This window comes from Cygnus atratus, chromosome 14 (genome assembly GCF_013377495.2).
Source record: "Cygnus atratus isolate AKBS03 ecotype Queensland, Australia chromosome 14, CAtr_DNAZoo_HiC_assembly, whole genome shotgun sequence".
NCBI lineage: Eukaryota > Metazoa > Chordata > Aves > Anseriformes > Anatidae > Cygnus > Cygnus atratus.
In genome coordinates, this window is record NC_066375.1 from 8090534 (window position 1) to 8112246 (window position 21713).

General features: G+C 45.7%; 1 protein-coding gene across 5 annotated transcripts in view; it reads left to right on the top strand.

Annotated features, from left to right (window-relative positions):
- The window catches only part of CYFIP2 (cytoplasmic FMR1 interacting protein 2), a 43214-nt gene extending 24742 nt beyond the window's left edge, over positions 1–18472 (top strand). For all 5 annotated transcript variants that reach the window (XM_035559812.1, XM_035559813.1, XM_035559816.1 and 2 more), the window contains 8 exons: positions 6807–6950; positions 8505–8595; positions 9302–9432; positions 12463–12535; positions 13057–13151; positions 16870–17108; positions 17588–17735; positions 18305–18472. In XM_035559812.1, the coding sequence (XP_035415705.1) occupies positions 6807–6950; positions 8505–8595; positions 9302–9432; positions 12463–12535; positions 13057–13151; positions 16870–17108; positions 17588–17735; positions 18305–18472 (1089 nt within the window). The remainder of the gene's footprint in view (positions 1–6806; positions 6951–8504; positions 8596–9301; positions 9433–12462; positions 12536–13056; positions 13152–16869; positions 17109–17587; positions 17736–18304) is intronic.
- Positions 18473–21713: the final 3241 nt, after the last annotated feature.

The following is a 21713-nucleotide window of genomic DNA, read 5'->3' on the forward strand; positions in this document are numbered from 1 at the left end:
ACAGAAAGCTTCCTCACAACTGTCTTTAGACTTTTCAGCAAACTTTTAGAAATTGAGTAACTCAGGTGACTGCTTTGAAACCTCCCCATTTTGCTGTAGACTCCTATGCTCATAGGGAGGTTGTGGAAATTAAACTCAACCTGTTGAGGCACCTGCCACACTCAATATTTTCGCTTCTAATCCTGCTGCTTCCATGACTTCCATGCTCATGGCTGTTACTGCCTTTTCTCTCAGTCACCACAACCTCTCTTCCTTGAATGTAGAAAATGTCACATCCCCCTTTGCGGCTGCAAAGAGAAAGCGACTGTAGGAACTGAGCTGCCCAGAATGTAGGAGGGAGCTCTCTCTACTGACAGGAGAGTATTCCTGACAAGCTTAGATTAGATGCTAGATTTTAGGTGGCTAAAATTACCAAATTTGAATTCTGCCAGTGCCCAGACTACTCTATCATCCTGCTGCTTCTTGGAGAAAAAAGAATTAAAAAAAACCACCTGGGACATAGGGCATACTTTATGCTCTAGTTAGATTTTGTACAAATCTCTTCTTTGCGACTGGTTATCTATATAGAAAGCTTTTTTGCTTCCATTGCCATGGAATAGAAAGGATACTGCAAGTGTGATTAGCATAAACTGATTACTAGGCTAGCTCCAGTTTGCCTTGTGGAGTTTCCAATAGAAATCTTGATTTTTACACCTAAACGTCACATGGAAAAGCTGCATGATTAAATAACTGTTTTAAGCTGTTGCTGCACTTTGCATACCTAACTTGTTGCTTAATAAAGTCTTTCTGTTCCCACAGCATCTCACACTGTGTAATATCAGGATCTGAAGTGTGAGATCTAAAGTCTGGTGAAATATAATATCAGTGTCTTTAAGGAAGCACAAATGTATGAATAGCAATTAAATAGCTCTCCCCCAGATAAAAGACTTCAACCACTAACAAATTACTGTTTAACAGCAGCCACACAGTGGTACATTGCTCCTTCAGGTCACCGAAGTGCCCTCTGAGCCTTGTGGCAGGGTTCTCTCTCCCAGCCAGCCGAGCACCCCAAGCAGGAGCTGCATGCAATAGAGCTGATTTCTATTTTCTTTCTTTTGTTCCTCTCCCCCTTAATAGAACTAACTTTCCCTTAATTCACTCCAGAAGCAGCTCATCTTAATGACTGTTTTAAGCATTCTTAGGAGCAGAGCAGGAAAGCACAGCACCTGTCCCTAGGCACTCCCGGCGCCGCAGGCAGCAGCTTACCTCCCCTGGCGGGTCCGCAGTGGCCCCTCGGTGCTGGTGAGCAGCGTGGCACCTTCCCCTCTTCCCACCGCCGGGTCCCTCCTGCCTCCTCTAAATCCCTTCCCCGCGTGCTGCCTCGTATTATACCCATCTCGGGCTCCGTCACCTCTCACCATAGCAACCAATAGGAAAGGATGGGCAGGCGTCTTCCAATGATTTGGGAACGTTATCCCTAAAAGCTTTTGCCTGAGAAAAGTGTGTCTCTGAGGCGGAAAAACAAGACAAGTAGTTTTGTTTTCTGTTTGTTTTTTTTTTTTTTTCTTTCCTCTCCACCTGCAGCCCCGCAGTGAGAACGCTGTGGCCCTGGTCCAGAGCCATTGCCCCCCTGCAGGGCCTGGGGTCAGAGCCACACTGACACGGGGCATGAAATCCAGCTCCTCGCCTTCTGGTAGTTTATTATTACCTACTGATAGTTTGTCACCGAGGGGCTTTGTTTTTAATGCTATTTCTTGCACATTTGAACTGCTGTATTAAGCCAAAGCTAGTGAGCAGTAGGTTTTCCGCCCTGATGCTGCAGCGGTACACGTTCACTTCTTAATTTTAATCCAAGCTGTGTGGTAGGAGCAGCAACTGGATTTTCCAAGACCTTGATCCCTGCTGAACTCCTGTGGGATTAAGACAGGCTCTTCTTCAAATGCCCCTGCCTTACAGGAGACTCGGGGATGTCCCATCAGCGAAGTGAGAGGGCAGGAGGGAGAGAGAAAGTCAGAGCCAGCAGGGTTTGGGGGAGCAGCCTGAGCCTGTGGCCAGGAGGGGACAGGCTGGGGACAGATGTGGCAGCAGGGCTAGTAAGGAGGGGCTCTCAAGAACTGCTCTCTGAAGCCAAAATGTATTCCAGAGGGAAACTTTTCCAAAAGAAATGTTGATTCTGGGTCTGGAGTAATTAGTTCCACATCCTTACTAAGGTGTTTGCAGTGTTTCAAAGATCTTCCAAAATGGATTAATGAGGAAATGATGCGGACTGGATCAGGAGGGGCTGTTAGAAGCCTGGGCAGTATGTGTGACCCTTGCTTTTCATTGATGCTTTGCAGTTCTGGGTGTTTTGTCCTCCAGACCCTGACATATTTTCTTCTGTCTCTGAGTGAGTTGCAGCTGCCAGAGAGCTGAAAACTGGGATTAAAGATGAAAATAATTATGGGTAGGGATGGAAATGGAAGTGCTCCCAGGTGGCTTCCTGCCTTTTATATCACTTGGTCCTCCTTGCAGAATCAGGGGGAGACTTCTTAGCTGCTCCCATGCTGTAAGTAAAGTACATCCTTGCCTGCAGGGAGAGAGCTGAGGATGCAAACCCTTGCTTGGAAAGGTGGCATACACCATGTGACAGTATTTTCATAGGAGAAGTGCTTCCCTACTGCAGCTGGGCTGTTGAGCTTATTGATGTTCACAGTTGCTTCAAAATTAAATTTCAGTTGTTCACAAATCACATGTTAACAGGAAGAAAGGAAACCAAGGAAAACAGGAATAGTTGGATTAGGTCAGCAAAGGGTCCTGCTAATCTTTCTCCACGCAGCGATTCACCGCTACCTCAAAGGGAACCACACCAAAGCTTTCAGTGGTGTTGGCATTGCCTGCTCCCAAAGTCAAGCTGGCACCAGTTTACATTGGTGATGAGCTTGAAATTCTCATTTCCCAGGACAAAAACCCACCAAAACCATGCCAGTGCTTTAGCACTGGTGTTCCCTACTACCCAAATAACACCTGCTGGTGTCCCCGGCTGTCCCTGCCTGCCAGCACTCCCTGCAGGATGCAAACCACGGGTGTGCTCAAGTGACCGACAGAAAGTGAGCCATCCTCTGTCATTCAGCCACTTAGAAAATGCAGCAGCTGTTCAAGTGTCCTACAAAGAAGCTGTAAAATCACCAGCAACCCACTTCTTACTGCTCATTAACCACTTAGCTCTGTAAATGCTCTAGATTGGGCTTAATTCATGTATTTTGATGAACGCTTCTGTTTTGGCACTTCTGGGCCCAGGGTCACACCAGAGTCACTGAAGATCACTGCTCCCCCCCGGGGCTGAATTTGCCCCTGCATTTTTAGGAACATGCAGGCAGATGTAACCTGCAGGGCAGTGCATGCTGCTGGCACTTGTACAAATAGCCACGGCGTGCGAGTGGGATGGAGTGGCTCTATTTTCTGCTGCCAGGGCTGCAGCAGTGGCACAAAGGCGTTACGGGGCTGTGCTTGCTGCAGGTGGTGTTGGCGGCAGGGGCTGCTGGGCCCCTCCAACAGACTGCACGTGCTGTGCTGCCTGTCCTGCCATGGCCAGCAGCTCAATGTAAATCATAGCTCTGTGTGTGTGTGTGAGTAGCAATCGGCAGCCAGCATAGCAAGGCATTATATTGAGGCACAGAAAATGCGCACAGTTCATAGTCCTTCTTTTGTCTCTAAATCTATTTCTCTTTGGCTAGTTCTTTATTTTTTTCCAAGGAGCTTCTGGCACAAGCACTATCATCTGTTCTCTCTCTGTCCAATCTGTTTTATCAGATAAAATTCTCCCTGCCTTCCCTCAGGTGAGCTCAGACAGTTCTGGGTGATAGCCAACAATGAGCTCGAAGATGTGGAAATGACACTGAGTTCTTGTTTCCCTTCGTTTGCTGCTGGCTCTGGTGTTCAGAGCTCTGGGGCATTCCTAATAGCCTCACTAGCTCCCAAAGCAATGTGGGACCTTTCCTACATGCTCCCATGCTTTCCTCTCATGTTCCAAGAGACCTGGGACACCGGGAGCTTTGCCCAATGCTGCAAATCCCAACCTGCCTGCAAGCCCAGCCTCCCGGCCCCCAAACCTGCCTGTTTGGTCCCAAACCAAAGGTGGGGCAAACCTCTTTGGTGTCCTCAGTGGCTGTTGTTCCTGTGGACAGCAAAACCTCCCAACAGTCTGTGAGATTGGGGCTTTGCTCCTGCTCTCTGAGGGGGTGGCAGCAGCCACCCAGCACGGGGGAGTGAGCCGTGCTGCACAACCACCTTGTATGTTCAGCTGGTTTGTCTTAAAATACACCCTGGTGTCATTTTTTGCATCCTACAGTCTTTTACCCAAGCTGTGTATCTCACCCTTAAATGGAGTTATATTTTAATTGTTCACAGGGTATTATTATTAGATGCAAGCTTGCTGCTGATGCACTGTGTGGCTCTGCGGAGAGCTCAACAAACCTACCTCATCTCACAGACAGGCGGGGATGAATCATCCTGCTCGTCTGCAGCCAGTGCACATCCCAAAATGATCCTCTCCTCATCAAGCCTATTGCTGGGACCCCCACTTGAAGGAAAATTCAGCTTCAAAGCTGCTCTCCAGCCCCATTATCCTGCTGCTAGGCAGGAGGCTGCATGGCAGCACCAGGCGCTCCCTGCCCGTGCAGCAAAATGTCAGCCCCATTACAGGGAAAATGTGACCGGTTCCTCCACGACCGGGTACCGGTCACATCCCAGCTCAGGGAACATTGCACGTGCAGAGCACCATCTCCTAGCTGTGGAGCAGAAAAGGGGCTTCCAGAAGTGCGCGTGGATTCACGAGCCCACTGCAATGGGGATATTTATCTCCCCATAGTCTGTGTGTGTTACCTGCAGGGGCTGTGCTGGGGCCGTAGCCGTGACCCTGCGTGGGGGTGCCAGGCCTTGGGCACTTGTTCCGGGCTGGGCGTCACCTGGTGGTTAAACAAGCATGCTTCTCAAAACATATTGCTGTTTTCCACTCGTATTAGTGTGTGTATCTTGTGGCTTCGGATCAAGCTCTAACAGACAGATTTTTACAGTCTTGGTTGTCTAAGGATGCGGGTAGAAGCCTAAGCAGGACATTCAAGAGCAGTTCTCTTAACAGGAGTTGGCATTGAAGGAGCTCTGAAAGTAGGCTTCTATCTGCCTAAATCTGTTTTAAACTCTGGCCCTTAGTTATTCATGAGACGGGAGAGAAAGTTCATTCACGTTGTGAACGAATGCAAAGCAGAGCCTACAAGGTAGCCTTTCTGTACCTAAAAGTATTGATGCACAGGATAGAGTTAAAGGGTTTTGGTTTTTATCTACCAGGGCCAGGACGTGAAGTTCTGTTTCACAGAAAGTAGGAAACTCTCTAACTTTGTCTTCTTTCTCCTAGCTATTTCAAAGAGTGCCTGTGAATCATAGCAGGTGATACGTCCCTGGACCAAAGCAACAGGGCTGTAGCAAAATGAGGAACAATTAATTAATTGATTAAAGCAACTGCCAAGTCTATGAAAGCGCCATCAGTGCATCAGTCAGCAGAAATTTTGTATCTGCAAGCAAAAGAAAACACTTTTCTGGTGCTTAGCAAATGACTCCCGTTTGTAACTCGTTAGGCGTGTGAAGTGTAAGTCCCGAGGAAGTGAGCAAGAAGTGGAGGACGAGCTGGGTCTGCGATGGCTGTGGGATGCCAGCTCCCTGCTGCGTGAGGATGCAGCGCGCCTCCAGCATGCCGTGCTCATGCGAGAAGCACAATCAGCCTTGCACAGCACGCTTGGGATACGATTTAGTTTGTTTCCTTATTTTTGTTTAAGACCTTTCAGTGTACGTGAGCTGGGGGTATCCGTGTTTTGCTGGAAGGGGCACTGCACGCCTGAGTCTTTTCAACCTCATGCTTGGTGCTGTTTACTGAAGCCGTGGTTGTTCCAGATAGCGTGGGGGAGGCTGCAGCCCTTCTCTGCTAGGGCTGAGTCACGGTGCCAACACTTCTCTTGCAGAGCCGGAGCTGAGCATGCATTGCCTCAGCTAAAACTCATTTTCTTTTTTTTCCTTCTGATCACACGAGTGAATTAATTCCCACTTCTCTTTTCCTTACACCAAATGGATCCAAAAAATGTTCTAATGACAAAAAATTGCAGTAATTCCCTGCTGCTATCATTCCAACATGGTACTGATAAATTACGCTCCTGGAAATCACCTCCAGTTTTCTGCTGCTAAAAATTTTCTGGGGGCCAGAGCCCCAGGGATGCTCCCTAGACAAGAATCAGATTCTTCCCCTTTTGCTCAGTCACACATGGATGTTTTAAGTACATGTAGGGCTCCACAGGATGCAGAAACGATCATTTCTGTGTCTCTTCCAACTGCCCTTAGGCTCGGATGCCGGAGTTCCTACTTTTCTTAATATTTTTTATTTGAAGCAAGTGCCAATAGGAGGAAAAAAAAATCTATCTTGTTACCTGTGTATAATGCCTTCAGTTTTAGTACAGAAGAATTTGAGTTTGAAGAGGCAAAGGGCCAGTGAACTGAAATCTTTGACTGGGAATATATGGGAGAGTAAATTACCTGGGAAGTGAAAGCGGTGTTTGTTACACAGCAGGATAATAAACCTTGTGATGTGACAATTTGTTCAGACTCAAATATATTTGACTGCACGGAAAGAAAAGCAATCTCTTCATGCCACAAGAAGTCTTATGATAAATTTCTTACAGGGATTTTTATTTTTCCTGCTTTTCTTAAAAATTATTTCAAGTGTTGGAGCCTAACACTAAGATAAGAGAATTACTTACAGGTCCTGTAAATGCTGTCTAACTGTCATTGTGCTTCTAACTTCTCAGCCTCTCAACATTGCCTACAGTCACATCTACAGCTCCTACCGCAATTTCGTGGGGCCGCCTCATTTCAAGACGATCTGCAGGCTTCTTGGCTATCAAGGGATCGCGGTGGTCATGGAGGAGCTGTTGAAGATCGTCAAGAGCCTGGTAATTGTGACCCTAACCCTGGCGATGGAGAAACCCCGATGCCTTGAGAGGGGCAGGTTGGGCAGTCAGCCTGGGCTTTGGGCCTTGGTTCAGGGTGTTCAAATCTGGGTGCCCCTGTGCCCCTTCATCCGCACAGCGACGCTCACGTTAAGGGTGTGATTCCGCTGCTGCAAAGGCATCCCCCTGATTCCCGTGGGATGGTGGAGTCTTCCCACCATCCTGAAATGCTGACCGTGACCAGCCACCCAGATCTGGGGGTACTGGCGCTTGCATTTTGCTCTGCTAAAAGCCACCGAGAGGTGATCAAGGGGATGTGGTGCTCGTCCCCACTGCCCCTCAGCACCACCTGTGTTGCAGCCTAGGAGACCTCCAAGATACACGTTTGTGCTCAGCAGTGGCACAAGAGCCTCTCACAGCTTTTTGATACCCCTGGGGACCTGCAGAGAGGTAGAGAGCAGGACACAAAACTGATGAAAAAGACTTTTAGAAATTTCCCGCTGTAGGTGAGTTCTTATGAATTCAAGCCATATGGCCGTTTCCATCAGACACTCAGGTGGCCAGGAGCTCCATCTGCGTTGTGATTCCCTCAGAAGAGAGATGTGATCTCCACAGGGAAATGCTCCCTAAGGCTGCTAGCAATACAGAGCATGAACAAGGCAGGATGGAGTATGCAAAAATGTACAATTTTTCAGGTCACGCTTTTCTACCAAAAAAACTGCTTTACTGAAGAGAAGACTTTAACTCATAAATATTTAAATTCTGTTTTGGCTGCAATAATGTCATTTTGAATGTGTCTAGCAAAGCAATGTAGGACTGAAAAATCTCAAGCATATATCCAGTTTCTCTATGGTAAAGTACCGTAGCTATTGACGATGTAATTTGTGTCACTTAGTTGAAAATGCTGTAGCTGGTGTGCGAGATCAGACAGCATTCAGTGCCAAGACAGAGATCTTGCGTTTGGCTAAATTGTGTTTATCACATAATCCTATATAATGTATCTACAGGATGCAGGTATATAATTCCAAATGACAGCAAGCTTTTCTAACTAAGAAATATATTTCGCTCTTGTCCAGGTTAGTTCAAAACATCCAATCCGCAGAAACTTGCTCTACGTGCATGTAATTTATTTATTTATTTATTTAAACTCTCAGTATCTAGTGATCATTCATCAGGTGAAAAGAGCGTTTCCTGTGCTGTGGAGTTACTCCTCTGGCAGCTCTGGTCAAATGCTCTGTGGGTTAGGAGCATAAGCCCAGCCGGATCCAAGACTGAGCCTTGTTTGGATTTCAGCTGCAAACAATGCAAACACAGCAAGCTGTATTTTGAAGTAGAAAATCCTTGCAACCATGATTTATTCTTTGGGAGGAAGCTGTAAAATCTCCGTGCACTTGGGCTGGATTTTCTATCTGGGTGAAATCCAAACGAAGCAAGTTCTTCTTAGACCCCAGTTTCACCATTTGTTGTCAGACATGGCCCTAGCCACAAGCTGCTCTCTTTAAAACCCGTGCCAGGAGAAGCCATCCTTAGAGTTTAATCTCCCTTTGTCTCTGACAGCTGCAAGGCACCATCCTGCAGTACGTGAAGACTCTGATAGAAGTAATGCCCAAGATATGCCGCTTGCCAAGACACGAATACGGCTCTCCAGGTGGGTGCTACAGAGAGATGCATAATCCTTTGAGCAAGAGCTCGCCCACGTGTTTGTGCAGCATTAACTCAGGCACCAACCAGTAATTAAACAAGGATTGGCACCTGGCATGCTGGTGCAGCTTCCAGCCCGGTTTCCCTGGGACAAACCTCCAGCTGTTTTGCTGCTGATGCTGGAACACGTATGGAAAACTTTTCCAGGAAATTTCGTGTTAGAAATTTCTCTTCAAACACACAGGTGATTGATAAGGGAACATCTGCTGGTAGTTTAGCTTTTGTTTTCAGGACTTTTTTTAAAGCTTTTGTTACTGTGGGGTCACTTCTACTTTTTTTTTTCAAAAGCTCTACTTAGTTGATGTGAAGATTTTTTTGCAGCATGGCTGCAGTCTGCAGCTGATCTGGATGGGGAACTGTTATACATGAACCAGCACAAGGACAGCCATTACAGCCTGGAATCTCTTTTTTTTCCTCTGATTAGGAAATCCAAGGCCTTCATGTAAATTACTCCTTATTTCCCAAGGGTTAGTGGAAGCAGGATGAGACCCTGCATGCTAGTTCTCCCCAGCACTGATCTGTCTTATCCATTTAGCAGTCACGGCTTGCAGTTCATGATGTAGGAAACACCAGGCACTGACTGTCCTGTAATCCAAGTCACTGGAGGGGCCTTTGGCTCTCACTTTTCTCACTGTCCTTCCTTGTCTTTTAAGGAATCCTGGAGTTTTTCCACCACCAGCTGAAGGACATCATTGAGTACGCAGAGCTGAAGACTGATGTGTTCCAGAGCCTCAGAGAAGTGGGCAATGCCATTCTCTTCTGCCTCCTTATTGAGCAGGCTTTGGTAAGGCAAATCCCCCTGCACCAACAGACTGTACTTGAATTTGCCAGCTCAAGAGTGTTGGTTCTCTAACAGAAGAGTTTGGGAAAATCACCAGCCTTTTATGTGCTCAGGGTCTCTCTAGGGCTGTGTTACTGGGGTCCATGGGGATGATTTGCATTGGTGCTGTGTCACTGACATCTGGGATTGCTCAAGGAGAATCTGAATACTGGAAGATTTAATTCTTGGACCCAAAGCTACCCCATGTTTGTCCTTCTGAGAAATAAAAAACAACTGGGGCTTATTTCTAGATTGTAAGCTCTTTGGGGCAGGGATTGTTACTATATATATTTATATATATATATACATACTCATACAGCGAGGAGTAGATTTGAGCCCTTTGCTTTTTTTTTTTTTAAATGATGTTAAGGATAAAGCAATCCAACAGGAAGGAAATCTCAGAGCAGATGATCCTGTGATATTTCCCATGACTTAATCTTCACCAAAACTTAGCTAGAGCGATGACCTGATATTTCCCCTTGCACAAGTGTCTTACACCTGCAAAAGACTCTCAGCCTCTTAGCTCCTTTTGGACTTGATTGAGCTGGTGTGGGACAAAGGCTGTGGCTGAATGCATGTCAGAGCCAACTGAGGAGTGTTAAACAGGTTTGCATTATCATGCATATTTCATGTCAGAGTGGTATTGACAGAGTTTTATCAGGTCTTAGGGATTTTTTTCAGAAGGGTTCTCTAGCACAAAATGGCATTTCCAAGCAAAGCCATACATTTCTGTTCAGAGCAAAACCAGAAGAAAGTTCAAAGATTCCAAGTTTATTCAACCACAGAACACCAGGAAAACTGAAAATCTCTAGCATATCCTCAAAAAGGATATGTCTGCCCTTGCCCTCGCATTTTAAGCCCAGCTATAGAGCCTTCTAGTTCCTAATATGGTGCATCACACACATTCAGAGAGCAGCAGTTGTGTAAGATTAAGAAAACCAGAGAGAGAGAGATATCACCTAGCAGCTTGGCTTTATTTAATAGAATGACCAGAGTTGCCAACAGTATCCTGGCAGTTTCTATTCCTTTTGTGGCTTTGTCATTGCTCTTGGCTGTTCTGTGTTGAATTTTATGCTAGATGTACTACATTTGCCTTTTACGTCCCATCTTCCAAACTGATATTTAAGGGACACATGGTGGTTTCTTCTAGCAACGTTTCATTTGAGTGCAGAAACATTCCTCCTGTTTTTGCCAGTTCCAGGAGCTGTACGTTGGCAATATAATGGCATTTTAGAATAGCATAAAATAAGGGACACAGTGAGAATTTGGGGGTCCTTTTAGGAAGGCTGCCCATCAAATTCCACATCTGCCTACCTTCCATGCCAGCAAAGTCCTCACCCTCTCTGGTCCTCGTTTTTTCAGCACAGAAATTGATTCAAAATATAAAGCAGTTTTGCATGCAGCAGGCACTGGTTCTTGCTTGCTGGAGGGTTGTCAGATGCTTGGAGCCACTGCGCAACTGAGATCTTCCCTCTAATGGAGCCCCTGTGCAGAAGGCACAATTGCTTTTACAGTGCAGTTATCTTCATAGCTGTCAGCCTAATCTAAGGCTGGTGGTATTTGCTGGCAGAGACTGCTCTAGGGAAGATTAGCAGTCTGCTCCATTCTATACCCTTTTTATTGTTTAAATTTGAGGGATGAGGTGTTGCTTGGGACTAAATTTCTAAGAGGAATTCTTACTCTCAGGTAATGGGACCTTAGGGAGAAAATCTCCCATGACTAATTTTAGGACAGGATACCAGGTGAATGCAGGCTGCAAAAACAGAAAATACTCTATTTATCAGAGGGAAAGAGCAGTGAAAGAACATTCATCTAGGAAGGAAGAGTGCTTTGCAAACAGAATAACAAAGGCTGATGCGCACACTCTGGTAGCATCAACACCTCTATGCCCAAGGAGGGACCCCGTGCTGTTCCTCTCCCTCCAGCACTATGTCCACAAACTGCACTCGCACAAACACGCTCTCATGCCAGCATCCATGACGCCAGTACAGCCTCCTGCAGCTCCATGCCACTCTGTCCTCTCCCTCTGGGCTGGAAGATGGGGTACCCACCCGCGCATCCCAAGCAGACCCAGCTGAGTCATTCCATCTGGCCCCGAAAATCTTTGCTGCTCTGTCATGACCTCCTCTCGAGTGTGTCTAAATCTCTATGGTAAGCTCAGAACTGAAAGCATGTCCTAGAACTAGAGTTTCACAGGAGCAAACTAATGCCGTGTCGTGACGCAATGCCTCTGTGTTGAACAGCTTTGGTTTTCCTTGCTGCTGTTTCCCATTGCAGACTCGTATATGATGTATTGTCAGCCATCGCTCCTCAGTCTCCACCTTCCTACTTCCAGGTTTCTCCTCCTTGTGCATCTATGTTTGGGATTATTTTTTCTCTAGTGCATTGGCATGCATCCTCTCAGGTGGCATCTCATGATGTTATTACTCTCTGGACTTCTGTACTATTCTCCCCAGTGCCTGCACCACTGGGATTTTGGTTGGATAGCACTGGCTGTGAACACCATACAAACAAATAAATAATTTCAGCCAATATATTACGTATCTATTTACAATGGAGCCATGCATCAGTGTATTTTACACGTACACCTCCTAGAATAACTAAGCCAAAGGGTAATTTCCACCTGGGCACACTCAGTAAAAACAAACAGCAGGAAGTCATCAGGGTAAGATAAAACTGAGATCTCTATGGCCTTTATCCCCTCTTACTTCCAGTATTAGTAAGTGGACCAGAAAAAAAATGAAGCTCTGGCCTTGCATAGGCATAAGGTGAATTGAGTTATAAAAAGTTCCTAGCTTAATCTGAGAGCTGTTTCTTCCAGTTTTAGTTCATTTAGATTCAAACTATTGGATTTATTAGTGAGCTGGGTTGGATTTGACTAGGTGCTGTAGATGTGATTGGGTTGTTGTAGTGTTGCCCAGACCCCTGAGCCATACAATCACCCCCTATAGGTATTTTTTTAACTTACTTTATCTTTCTTTCTTCCTGCCTCAGTCCCAGGAAGAAGTTTGTGATTTGCTGCATGCTGCTCCCTTCCAAAATATTTTGCCCAGGGTCTACATCAAAGGTAAGAAGCTCAGAGGGCAGCAGTGGACAGACTCAGAGGTCTCTGTCAAGAGCCCCTTCTCTCCCATTTCTGCCGAGGATCAGTTCTGGCCCTGCTTCCCCCTCTAAGCATATCTACTTAAATAGTGGATACAGCCAAAAGTCAGGTGGAAACAAATGCCAACAGTGCATTTTCTGTAGCCTAGTTACAGACTGAAACCTTTCTCAGTTTGGGGGTTCCTTTCAGTTTCTAAAGCCATTTTGCAGCCTCTTTGGAGAATGACAGCATGAAATGTCCATCTCAACAGGAGTGATCAGTAACAGGGACATGCTTTTGGACATGTGTGATTAAGCTGCTGCTGAGACTGCGATCGCACATCCTGCCCTTCTCTGCATCACTGGTCCCCTCATTTGCTGTTGGTTTGGCTCATTGATCCAAAGTCTCGTTGGATGGTTGCTGGGGGGCAGCTCTGAGCAAACTCGGCGGAAATTGCGGGTCTCCACTTCCTCCTCTCATTTCACTGTTTGCTGCTCGCTTGACAGAAGGAGAACGCTTGGAGGTGCGCATGAAGCGTCTCGAAGCCAAGTATGCCCCACTTCACCTGGTTCCCTTAATAGAGAGGCTGGGCACTCCGCAGGTAAGGATTTCATTGAAAGGGATGGCTGTTGAAAATTCATAGCAGTCCCCACGTGGCCTGTTTGGCCTTGGGAAAGTGATCCTTTATTTATTTATTTATTCCAAAACGCCAATCGGACAAGAAAATCAGAATCCTTGCCCTAGCGGACACATCAAAGGGAAATTTGTGAGCGGGTCCAGAGATGGTGTGTTGCTGCCTCCGGTCCGGAGAGCTGGCAGGGAGCTGTAACGCAAGTGCCTGAGAAGCCAGCTCTGAATACGGACAGCTTTGAAACCCTCTTTCCTCTCCGTTTTTAAAAAGATGGAGAATTGTTGGGATGGTTCATGGGGAAACATTGCAGGACTGTCCCTGGCTTAATCAATTGCCGTCACTTTTGGGGATCCCATTTTAGGACTGCCTTGTGGTATATTTTTAAGCTCATCCCTGTCAAGGAATACATCTGAGAATGGTTTCCCTCCTAGCACGTGCTTAGAGCTTTGGCACATGCTTAAAATTACAGCTCCATTTAAGTGTTGTCTTGAGGTGGGGTCTTAGCTTGGAAAAAAAAAATCTACGTTGTGCAGAAATTGAGTACTGCTAAAATTATCGCAGTGGATTGATCAATGTACTGGGCAGGATTTGAGTCCCACTGATACCAGTAGCCAAAATGCCACTGCCTAGTTAGTGGAGTTAATAGGATAAAAGTCATTGTGTTAAATAAATCAACACCCTTTTTCTGTAATCTTCTGCTGAAGGAATGGAACAAATGCTCAGTTGTATGAGGTGATAGATCGAAGGCAGGCAGAAAGTTACTAATTTTTTCTTGTTTTTATGATGGATCAAGGATATTTAGAACTTTGCTTCATTGGAAATCATATGAAACAAAGAAACTGGATGGATAACTGAGAGCTTTGTCTTACTTTGTAGACAGTTCTCTCACTTCCCCATTGGCTTCCTTTCAAAGGAGACACTCGAGAAAAAGAATTCACCTCTGTGTTTTTGTGTCTTTGTGTTGGTCTTTCTCTCTCTCCTTCTTTCCATGCAAAACCATCATTGAACTCTGCTATTAGAGTCCACTTGTTGCTTATCCTTGCCATAGTTATGATGATGAAAACAAAAGGTATTTCATGTCCTGCTAAGAATTAATTTTTCCGTAAACCATTCCCACATTCACCACACAGGTACAGTTGAGTACCAAAACTTTTTGAGCTCAGGTGTAAATGAACACAAGAATGACTTTCTATAGGTGCCTCCATAGCTCCTAGCTTGCTCCTGGAAATGCAGTTTTGGACACAGGCCGTATGGGATTTTTCCTGCAGAATGCATAAGTGCCTTATAGCAATTGTCCAGAATCTGAGCAGAAGCTGGCTGCTGCCAAAGGTGTCCCTGTGCACATAATTACTTGCTGTGAAGGGTCTGAGCCAAACGCTGCTGAAGTTAGTGGGGATCTTTCCCAGCAGTCTTTGTAGCTTTGGGTATGGCTCTGGCAAGTTCGCAATTAACAAGCTGTAGAAGAGGTATGGCATAACCGAGTCTGTGCAACGGCAGGAAAACTGTCAGCGAGTGTGTGGTAAATACTCTGCACTGGAAATCCATAACTGTCTGTTTGATGGGTGATTCATAAAGAACCAGGGGGGTCACAATGGTTTGTTGAAGGAATCATCTCCCTTTTAATGCTGAGTAGATATTTAGCAAGGGATTTTCAAAAGTGCTTCGTCAAATAATTTTTTCATTGGAAGTAATGGGAGTCTTTTTCTTTTGAAAACAGAGGGAATAGTTGAGCCAGCACAGTGGCATCCCTTGACAGTTTATCCTCAGATCACCCTTCCTCTCTTGATCGTAGAAGTCAGTGAAACCCCAGACTGTAAGGCAGATTTGGCAAAAGACTAATAGCTGTCCAGCTGCCTTCTCCACGTTAAATATCTACCAAAATGACAGTAGTGCTGTGTCAAAGATTGGTCTTAGGGAGGTGAATTTTAGAACCAAATTCTGCCTGCAAGTGTGAGTGGTATCACGTTTTTTTTTGAAAACTAGATACATCCTTTTCTAGATTGTCATTTCTGAAGAAAGCTTACTAAGATCATTGGACTAGTTCTCTCAAAAATACCTGTTATATCACTGCATCTTAGCAAACAGCAGTGATAAGGTTTAATTTACATGTGAACTGACTTTACTTCTTCTGTGTCCCCATTTTGCCATCACAGACTACTGTGTGCAGACACTAATCTTTATCTGTTATTAGAGTTTGGAGCAGGTAAGGAGAAAGAAAGTATACATACAGCCTTTAGCTATAAAAACACGTTGGATGAAATAAATCCTTGCTTGCTAAGAAAATACGTGCCATGAAACTGGGGTGATAATTATTCCCGCGTTTAACAAATCTAGAGATCCCAGACTCAATCTGTCCTCTGCAGAGCAATAGAGCATTCCCCTGATATTTGCAAGTAGTTAAACATTAATTGCTCCAAGGTTCCCAGAACATCCTTGGAATTGTGGCAAAAGCACGAATGGTAACACTTTCATTTCAATAGCTACCAAACTAAAAATGCTTTAGGTTAATACCAGCATAAACCAATAATCAGGAAAAAGAGTATATGCACATTCAGATTGTATTTTTTTAGTGCAGAAGAATACCCACATAAACAGAGCAAAAGTAATGCTCTTAATGTGTAGCTGGGACATATACCTGTGCTTTGTACCAGAGGCTCTGAGCCTCCATTGTGATTCTGGTCAGGATAACTGATTTTTTTTATAGGCATTAGGGGGATTGCTGAAAATGGAGCAAATGCTTAAAAGCTACCTGAAGCTCCAGGAAGTGCTCTAGGATAGGCAGGGGGTCGGTAAGTGTCACGCTTGCTCTGCATGCTGCCGCCAAAGCAGTGAGGTAGGTAAAAGGCTCTGCCTGCAGAGACAGAGCCCCGTGGCTGTCACCCATCCAATGGGGTGAGCTGGAGCCTCCACAGCCACCGGCATGACTCTGACAGCACTTGGCTGTCCTATTTCCCATGGTATTTTTGGCCGCACTGCAAGAAGTCAGTAATGGCATGTGGGGCAGCAAAGAGGACATCAGGGCAGTCAGCAAACTCCACACTCCATCCAGTGGAGCCGTTCTGGATATGTTCATGTAAATCTGAGTGGGGACGTCACAGAAATTCTATGCACATGGATGCTTCACAGCTGGAAAAAAAAAATTGACTTTCTTATAAACCACAGGTTTTCCAGTATTAAGGTTCCAGTGGCTCCTCATCTTCCTCAGACCTTTTTAACCCTAACTGCGTAGGAACTCAAGGAAGTTGTAGCTTATCTGTGTTTTAGAGATGATGGTAATACCCTGGGAAGCAAAATGTCTGTGTTCTCTCCTGTTTCATTTTCATAATCTGCAAAAATCATGAAATTAAGCCTGGCAACATTTTGCAGTGCTCATGTAACAGAACAGCATGCTAGCAGAATTAAGGACTGGTATTTCTGATCAGAGTTTGGCCTTCAGGTTTTGTTTTCTGACACACAGTTATTCTAAAAGATACTCAGCTTGCTGAAATATAATTGAGCACAATAGTAAGTCATCTTCTGTTTGACGGTTGAGCTGCTTCTGGTGGGGAGTGCCAGAGGAGCAGCCATCAGAGGTAAGGGTGGATCTTGCACGGGATATGCCAGGGAGACCAGGAATCGTTAAGTCCAGCAGGAGGGTTCATCTGTATTACATTGTCACTTCTGTTTCTTTGGTTCGCCTCCTTCTCAGCAAATAGCTATCGCCCGGGAAGGTGACTTGCTGACCAAGGAGCGGCTGTGCTGCGGGTTGTCCATGTTCGAGGTGATCCTGACGCGAATTAGGAGCTACCTGCAGGACCCGATCTGGCGCGGACCCCCCCCGACAAACGGGGTCATGCACGTGGACGAATGCGTGGAGTTTCACCGCCTCTGGAGCGCGATGCAGTTTGTGTACTGCATCCCCGTGGGCACGAATGAGTTCACTGCAGAGTGAGTGTCCATCGGGCGGCTCTGCCATTAGCACCGCTCATGAGGTAGCGGGGTGAGACAGCCCCGGGGATGCCCTCAGCTGCAGCAGTGGCCTCAGCCAGCAGAGAGGTAGAGGGAGAACATGGGGACCTGAGGACAGGACTTTGTCGTGTGTAGACATAAACAGATGCCCAGAAAGCTTCCCATCTGAACAGCTGGGGAGAAGAGCAATACAAAGTGACATGCCCAAGGTAACACAGAGAAGGAAATGGGTAGATGGGTACAACCCAAGTCAGAGGCAAGGTCCTCATCCATCGTACCATGTGATGCACCATGCGCTGGTCCTGATGTAATTCCTGCAGGTCTCCTGAGTTCGTTTTCTCTAGGTGTATACCCACTTTCCAGGAATAGGACTGAATCTGATTTTCCCCCACCAAGGAAAGTTCCTGGTATCATGGTAGGAGAGATCTTACCTAACTCTGTCCTGTCCTCCCCCCCAGGCAGTGCTTTGGAGATGGTCTGAACTGGGCAGGTTGCTCTATCATTGTTCTCCTTGGACAACAACGGCGCTTTGACCTCTTTGACTTCTGCTACCACCTGCTGAAGGTGCAGAGGCAGGATGGGAAGGATGAAATCATAAAAAACGTGGTAAGTTGAAGGGTAGGGTCCCAAAAGACCTGAACCAGCACACATCTCCCTCTCTTTCTCTGTTTTCTGCCTTGCCTTGCTCAAACTCAAAAATCACAAACTTGCCTGGTGTTAACCTTATTGAAACTGGATACACTTGCCGTCAGATTTCCATCTGCAGTCTCAGCAGAGAGGCCAAGGTTTTAATTGGCTTGATAATCAAATCTTTTTTCTCCCAAAGCTTTTACCTTCTTCCTGGGGTTGGGAAGCTGGAGCAGAGAAGCTGGTATTTCCAGCAACCAGCCTTTGATCTCAGTGGCTTTATCAATAAGCAGTTGGGAGTCCTAACTCTAGGTCGGTTAACATAGGACCACTCACTGACCTTGTTAATTCTCTCTTGAGTCATCGAACCCTATAATGAAGTGAGTCACCGGTCCCTGGGAGGTGCTAAGTGGAACTGTAACGTGTTATAGCTGCTTTGCTTTAGCAGAGGTTTCTCAGCAGCAGAGCAGAGGTACCAATACTTCTAGCTGGTCAGATGACATAGAATTCTCTTCACTGATTGTTTTTCTCCCTCACCATCCCTCCAGCCCTTGAAAAAGATGGCCGACAGGATCAGGAAGTATCAGATCCTGAACAATGAGATTTTTGCCATCCTGAACAAGTACATGAAGTCAGTGGAGACAGACAGTTCCACGGTGGAGCACGTGCGCTGCTTCCAGCCCCCCATCCACCAGTCGCTGGCCACCACCTGCTAGTGTGGACACTACCCCCGTGCACGTTGGGAAGGGAGAAGAGACCGAGCCCAGAACAACTGGGAGGATACATTTGATGGCATGCGACCTGGCAACAAAGCAAGACTGGGTATGCCTACTACACAAGGACGCATCTTCCCATCTGGCCCTGTTGAGTGCATGTTCTTCTGTACCATCCCTGTGACCAGTTTTACTTGTAGCTTTCAGACTTGGGGGCGGGTGGGAACGGGCGGGCAAAATGTGCTTTTCTTCCATGAAGTGGTCTGTTTTTCCCTGTGATTCGTCCAGTCTAACACAAAACTCTGAAGCCATATTGCAGCCCCAGAGGTGGGGCTCCTGTCAGAAGAGCTGCGTGTTTCCGCAGTGCTGGGAGCCCGCTCCCGCCGCAGAAGCAATAGGGCAAATCAACCCCACCTGTGATGTGTGCCACCAGCCACGGGGCAGGAAGGTCTGAAGACACACCCTGACTTGCTCTTTTGGGGGAAGAGGGGATGAAGGCAGGATTTTACCTGTGGCAGCACCCTGAGGACCAAGGATCAGCCAGGCCAGGCTGGTCTAGGTTTGCTGCATGCCCCAGGCTGGGGCTAGCTGAGTGCTCTCTGTCGAGTTGTTGGCCTGTCTAGCATCTGCTGAAGGGAGCTTTGGCAGTCAGGATTCAGAACATCAGTGATGATGTAGCTGTCAAATAACTCCTCAGCACTTCAGAAAGCTGGAGGAAATTGAAAACGACCTGGCTTTTTCACTGCTATGGGACATCCACTTATTTTAATTCAAAGGGTTCTCCCCTGAAGACGCATCTTCCATGAAGTAAACGAGGACCATGGAAGAGATTGCATTCATGTGAATATGCTCTTGTCCATGCTAATTTGGGTTAAAAGTGTCACTGATTCTGACAGGAGACAGCTGTAGTTACCTCAAACATACGTGATCTTTGATCTTCAGCTGAGGATGAGAGCTGGAATGCGTATCACAGGATGGCTTGAGTTGGAAGGGACCTTAAAGATCATCTAATTCCAACTCCCCCGCCATGGGCAGGGACACCTCCCACCAGTCCAGGTTGCTCAAAGCCCCATCCAAGCTGGCCTTGAACACCTGCAGGGATGGGGCATCCACAGCTTCTCTGGGCAATCTGTTCCAGTGCCTCACCACCCTCTGAGTGAAGAATTTCCTCCTAACATCTAATCTAAATCTCCCCTCTTTTAGTTTAAAACCGTTCCCCCTTGTTCTGTCATTATCTGCCCAAGTAGAATTTGTGTATGCTCTGGAATCCTATTTCCCCCTGTTTTAGACAAATTCCTAGTCATTAAATATCTTTCTTGAGAGAATGGTGTATATCAGCAAGGCTTAGTAAACTTTCCATCACTCAGAAATGACAGAAATGGTATTTTTCAGACTCAAAAGCATTCTGAGGGAGCACTGCAGTCTGTTCCCTTTTCCCACTCAGCTCGTCTAACAGCCCTGAAGTTGTCAAATATTGAGAAAAAATTCAGTAGGAACTTCAAGGAAGAATTTCATAACTCATGGTTTTCCCTGCTCCCCCCCCAAGTAGCGTCACAGAAGTGATACAAAACCTTGTGCTTGAAGCTAACAGAGATCAGACCACATGCTCCAAGAGAAGATAATGATAGTATCACCACTGGCAATATTTTTTCTCAGCTTTAACCAGATCACAGCAGATAATTGCTGTTACAATATACAGATGTGATAATATATTCTTTTCATGCATCTCATCACGCCATGCAAACTGAATGCTACTACAGATGTTAAAAAGGCAGGGTCTGGGCATGTATTCTCTCAGAGGAAACATACTATTAATTAGTAGAAATGTCCCACATGGAATATTTTGTCTTAGGAAACAACAGCCAGCACTGTATTATTAGCAAGAAGAGACCTTGCTGTGTGGGATGAATTTGTTCTCCCAGACACTCTCCTATTTCCTTGCTAATCAACAAATAACCCACACATGCAAAGCGCTGAACATTTTTACACCTTGAGTCTCCTTTAACTGTTGAGACAAACACTTAAACTGCTGGGAGGAAATAGTGCAGCACAGTAATCTGAAAGTAAAATGAAATCTCAGGAAGTCTGGCTGAATCCTTTAAGTGGCAGGGAAGGACCCAGCCTCAGAAGGTGAGTTGTTTCCCTCATGTTGTGAGGAGGAGCAGCAGAGCACCCAGGACCTGATAACACTGAGGGACTCTTGCTCCCTATTTACTTTCTCTACTAAGGATGTCAGTTCTGGTTTTCCATTGTGTTCCTACATTTCTACACTGCTGAAACTACTGGAGTGTGTCTACAGATATATATATATTTTTAAAAGGAGGAAGAGAATCAAGCACTTTATTTTTTTGTGGAGAACAAGATACAAGCAAGACAGATTCAACCAAGATCCTATTTTTTGTGACCTAAGTAGCAAGTGCTTGTTATTTTGGTATGAAAGTGTTGCTGAAAAGGTGGCGCAGGTCTCTGGCTCTCAGAGCCATCTCTGAGCACAGCACAAATTGAATATCTTACTACATCTGACATGTTATGGGACATTGGAGCCTTGGTAGAAACCAGCATGAGCAAGAATACGGAAGGATGAACTGTACCACACTGCCCAGTCTCAACTAGCTAGACAAAATAGGATATCGTAAGTTGAATGTAAGTGTCTGCTTTCATCTGTTCAGGTTTGGAGTGACTCATGAGATTTTTACCTAAACATCTCTCTTTGTATTCTTCTGCTGTAGCTTTGGCTTGATAATTCTCTGAAAACCTGTAAAACACAGTTGTGTTCTTGAACAAACAGGTAGATGAAATCTATTTTTTGCCCTCATATTCGCTGGCAAAAAGGAACCCCTTCAGATTCTGAGGGATGAAACGTTTTGAGCAAAACATCCAAAGCGCATGAACAAAATGTGAGGTACTTTTGGCTGTAGAGTGGATGCAGATGTTTTTGCCTTGTTGTTCAAGTAGTATGAGATCAGCTAGGAATAATTTTACGGTCTTCATTTCTGAGATTGAACGTTATTGTCCTTTTGTTATCTGAAGGATTCAAATAGTCTTTAGTTTCAGTTTTCTAATCCTCCTTGATTGTATATGAGAGGTTCAGGCTTAGGTCTTCAAAAAACTCAGTGAAGTGTAATTTTCCCCTATCTTTTTTTTTTAACGGCATAATTGTTGGTGGAAATAGGGAGCAAATTTGTGACAGTAGGGCTAAATAACAACAGGTTGCCAAAAGATCAGGCATATTCTCCACACCTGA